The following is a 5000-nucleotide window of genomic DNA, read 5'->3' on the forward strand; positions in this document are numbered from 1 at the left end:
CTGACACTGGGTCTATCTATAAGTCCTTTCAATGATAATATATTGTTTCCGTTATTTTTTAGTTACAAAGAAGAGGTGAAGTGTTCCGTTAGCAGCTTCTGATACGCAAGGGAGGATTTTTTTAAGGAACATCAGAAAAAAAGGTTGGATTACCATTGGCACAAGTGAATGAAAACGTCTATCAACCAACTACGTACGTATTAACATCAATTGGTCCATGTGGAAGAACACACAATAACATACTGAACATCTCTCCTACAGCTGGTGAGTTGTTGCATCTCAAAGGTGATAAGAGTGCAGTTTAAACTCCGCTAATCTCTTGAGTCACTGAGTAATCAATCCATTGAGTTAGCCATCTCATGTTTCACCAGTATGGCATTAGCCTTTTTTATATATAAAGCTGGAGTTATCTGAAACTTCACTCGTGCAGCTGAACACGACTTCCATAGAGTCGTTGGAATTACCGCGGCATACACTGGAATGGCTGGTTTCACGTTTCATTGTACAGTTGGAGCAAAGTCACCCCTGGAGCCACCGTCACGTCTCTGAACACGGAATCATTCGCCAGTACAGCCGCGCTCATTCCTATTTCTAGCTCTGTTTCCCCCCCTGTGTCCGGCATTCCTTCGGCGTCCTCGGCAGGAGGAATAGGAGAGGGAGAGGGAAGTTCGAGGGGCGGTATGACAAGACCAGCTGCAGGATCCGACGATGTTGATACTATCCTACGCAGGAACGTGACTTCTTGGCGTAGGACGTCCCTCTCTTTGCCCGTTGTTCTCACGATGTCTAGCAGCTCAGCAGTCTGAAAGTAAGGACAGAGGGCTAAGTGTGAGTCTGATGTTCCTGGGGATTCTTTACGAGAGAAGTGCGCTTTGATACCCCATGCTGTATTGCTGTTTTAGAATGAAAAACAAGTCGTTTTAAGAATGTGACTACGAATTCAACAGTTACTACCACTGAGTTTGGAATCAAAGAATAGTCCTTGTTGACAGAAGATAACTACAACAGAAGAAAAAGAAGGCTAACAGAATAACTACAGACAAACATACAAGTGGCCTGGCCTTCGTTCTGCAAAGAACTGGTCTCTGCTAACACAAATGAGTCACAAGGAGGACATGCTGCTAAACAAGAGCGAACACCGACAAGCGACCTCCAGCCCACCTGTGGGAGAGTGACTGTATCCTGTCGTCCAACATGTGAGAGTACTTGTCAACGTTGTCGAGCCTGTTGTAGACAGCGCCGAGAAACAGGTGCTGCAAGACGCAGTTGTCGCACTGGGCCCTCTCCCTCGCCGACAGTCTGTCCAGGCGCGTCGCTTGCTTGTTGATGTCCAGCTGGAGGCCCTGCAGCGCCTCCTCGAGGCTCTCCATTATCATCATCCAATTCTCGCATCTTTCGCAGTCCTTGTCTTCACGAGGCTCTTCTTGCCTGACGTCAGAATCGCCCTCCTCATTCTCTCCGTCCGCTCCTATGTCCTTTTCTTTGCCTTTGGACTCTGGCTCTCCTTCCGTGCCGTCGGCGCTTCCGCGGGTGTCGTCGTCGGGTTCTCCTTTCCCTTCGTCGGAGCCTTCCTTTTGGTCGTCGTCATTCCCTCGCGCGTCGCCGCCATCCTCGTCTGGGTCGTTGTTCCCTCCTTTAGCGTCATCTCCGTCGTTTGCGTCTCCATCTCCATCTTTCGTGTCGTCGTCTCCCCCTTTGGCGTTATCAGTTTCTTCTTCTGCTTCGTCGTCTTTCTTATCGTCCTCTCCGCCTTTGGCTTCGTTACTCCCATCTTCTGTGTCATCTTCTCCTTTGTCGTCATCTCCACCTTTGGCGTCATCGGTCACCTCTTTCGCGTCTCCGTTACCGTCTTCTTTCGTGTCGCCATGGCCGTCTTTCGTGTCGCCATTGCCGTCTTTCGTGTCGCCATTGCCGTCTTTCGTGTCGCCATTGCCGTCTTTCGTGTCGCCATTTCCGTCTTTTGTGTCGCCTTTGCCGTCTTCCGTGTCGCCATTGCCGTCTTTCGTGTCGCCACTGCCTTCTTTCGTGACTTTAGCCACCTCTTCTCCTTTATCACTTTGTTCTGCCTTGTCTTTTTCCTCTTTAGAAGTCTCCTCTGGCCTTTCAGCGGTATCCATTCCTTCAGGTTCCTTTTCCACTTCCTTTTCTTCGTCGGCAATGGCGCGCGAGGTGTCTGTGACCTTCTTCCCGCTGTCGACGGCAGAATTCGCGCTCGGAAGCCCACTGTCGGGATCATTCGAAACTCTCAAGCTCTCGCCTCCTGCATCAGACGCTCCTTTGACGGGCTGTGTTTTCTGGTCGGGGCTTGACGTGCTCAGAGCCGCCAGACCCCGTCCAACCTCATCCAAGCACACCCTGAAAAATCACAACCTTCTTTGAGAAAAGTCTCATACATACCTTGCTCTCCGCCCTTGCCGCCGCGCCCTCTGCCTGCTTGAGCTTCTCGACGGCCTGTTGGTAAAGCCCTCCCTGGTATCTCGCCCTCTGCTGCTCCCGGGAAACCTCCTCCTGGATTCGGTCGAGAGCCTGCTGGACTCGAGCTCCTTCTTGCTCTAACCGAGCCCGCTCCTCCCTGTTTCCCAGACATTCGGCCTTCGTGTTAAAATTCTTCTACCCGCCTTCAGGCCTCATTTGCATACCAAAACATCACTCATGCCTAAGCTCTGTGGTTCTTTTTTATATAGATATCAGGGTGATACAGAAATAAGACAGTAAATAAATAAATCTGCTGAAGAAATGGCTGAGTTAGAAACGTCAGTCTATACAAAATAGCACTAGCAAATCCCACACTTGTTAAATTAGGACCTTTCTGCACTATAAATATATTTCCCAAATGCTTGATACCAACTAGCTACATATTACGGCGACATTGCTTTGTCAGCGCTTATACAATGCAACTTCTAAACCAAAAACAAAACGCATTATTTTTTTTTTTTTTTTTTACTCCTCCAATCATCACGCAAACATCCCATTCGCATAACGCAAATAAAAGACGTAAAGAAGATTCACGCATCTATAACGGGCGAAAACTTCCTCAAAGCGAATACGAACATAAACCAAAAGCCAAAAAATCAACAAAAGAAAATGGGTCTCACCGATACTTCTCGTTGTCCTCCGCCAGCTGTTGCCGCATGCGTTCGACCTCCTCCTTCAAGCTCTTCATGGCCTCGCTCTGCTGGTCCGCCGCCTCCCGCAGCTTCATCACTTCGTCTTCTGAGGACGAGGAGTCTGGCGTCACTCTTAGGGTCTGCTCGTGGTATATATGTATATTTGGATGTGTGTGTGTGTGTGTGTGTGTGTGTGTGTATATATATTTATATATATATATATATATATATATATATATATATATATATATATATATAATATATATATATATATATATATATATATATATATACATATATATATATATATATACATATATATATATATATATATATATATATATATATATATAATAAATATAAATATATATATATATAAATATGATTATGTATATGTGTATATATATATGTATATATATGTATACATATATAAATATATATATATATATATATATATTTATGTATGTATGTATGTATTTATGTATATATGTATGTATGTATGTATGTATGCATATATGTATGTATGTATGTATGTATGCATGTATGTATGCATGCATGTATGTATATATGTATATATATATATATATATGTATGCATCTATGCATGTATGTATATATGTATGTATATATGTATGTATGTATGTATGTATATATGTATGCATGTATGTATGTATGTGATTTAAAATGTTTTGAATATAGAACCCAGATTATAGATCCATTTTCCTCGTGTTCAAATTCAGGCACCAAATTGCGCTCCATTTAGACGCAAATGACATTCCATCGCCCGGACGTAGACGAAATCCATTTCCGATCGCTCGCTAATATCAGATTTTCCACAACCCGTTCACTCTCTATATGGAGATTTTCAGCTTTGTAAATATTTTTTGATTATTTCTTGTCAAGATGATGTTTGACGAGAAAGTGGGTGTTCATTGGGTCTAGCTTAGATGTGCTTTTGGTGTAGTTATGGCGTAGAATTCATATTTCAATCACTAATCAAAGATCTGATACTGTACCTCAATTGTGTGCAACTGTGCTTTCTATCAGACAGAATTTTTTTCCATACCCTTGACAAGACAAACTTGCAACGGCAGCAAATCGACCACATGACAAAGAGAAAAAAGAATCCATTGTTTAAAAGCTTTAAAGAAAGACAAAAAAAAATTATCTTGATCTGGGTTATATATATATATATATATATATATATATATATATATATATATATATATATATATATATATATATATATATATATATATACATATATATTTTTTTTTTTTTTTTTTTTTTTTTTTTCATTGTTGAGCATAGCATGGTAGAGAATAAATAATTTTTCGAAACAGAATATAATGATTCGTTGATTAATTATCCCCATTAATATATTTCCCATACTTACTCCATCTTGCATGTGGTATGATTGCTCAATTGCATAGCATGCGTAGATATCATAATATGGGGGAATATCATGAAGGGAATATTATGTAACCAGTCTTTTACCCTTGTTATTCTCTCTCATTCTCTTGTGGCTGTCTATCTATCTGTCTGTTTGGATATGTCTGTTTGTCTGCCTGACCGTTCCTCTCTCTTTCTCTCTGCGTGTCTATATGTCCTCTTTTTGCATTCTCTCTCTAACTCTCCCTCCCTCTCTCTCTCTCTCTCTCTCTCTCTCTCTCTCTCTCTCTCTCTCTCTCTCTCTCTCTCTCTCTCTCTCTCTCTCTCTCTCTCTCTCTCTCTCTCTCTCTCTCTCTCTCTCTCTCTCTCTCTCTCTCTCTCTCTCTCTAACTCTCTCTTTAACTCCCTTTCTCTCTTTCTCTCTCTCCGTCTCTCTTTCTTTCTCTCCGTCTCTCTTTCTCTTTCTCTGTCTCTCCGTTTATCCCTCCTTTTTCATTCTCTT

The 5000-nt window shown here is 42.2% G+C and overlaps 1 protein-coding gene across 4 annotated transcripts in view; it reads right to left on the reverse strand.

Annotated features, from left to right (window-relative positions):
- LOC122260151 (uncharacterized) overlaps positions 1 to 5000 on the reverse strand; it is a 31691-nt gene that overhangs the window by 338 nt on the left and 26353 nt on the right. For 3 of the 4 annotated variants that reach the window (XM_086548190.1, XM_086548189.1, XM_086548192.1), the window contains exons 11-13: positions 3096 to 3213; positions 1162 to 2355; positions 647 to 802 (exon numbers count right to left, since the gene is read on the reverse strand). In XM_086548190.1, the coding sequence (XP_086404316.1) occupies positions 787 to 802; positions 1162 to 2355; positions 3096 to 3213 (1328 nt within the window). In that variant the 3' untranslated portion in view covers positions 647 to 786. Of the gene's footprint in view, positions 803 to 1161; positions 2356 to 2397; positions 2573 to 3095; positions 3214 to 5000 lie in introns of all 4 variants that reach the window. The other variant, XM_086548193.1, reaches the window with a different exon arrangement.

Source organism: Penaeus japonicus, unplaced genomic scaffold, assembly GCF_977035675.1.
Source record: "Penaeus japonicus unplaced genomic scaffold, GWHDUDI00000001_assembly GWHDUDI00000020, whole genome shotgun sequence".
NCBI classification, from domain to species: domain Eukaryota; kingdom Metazoa; phylum Arthropoda; class Malacostraca; order Decapoda; family Penaeidae; genus Penaeus; species Penaeus japonicus.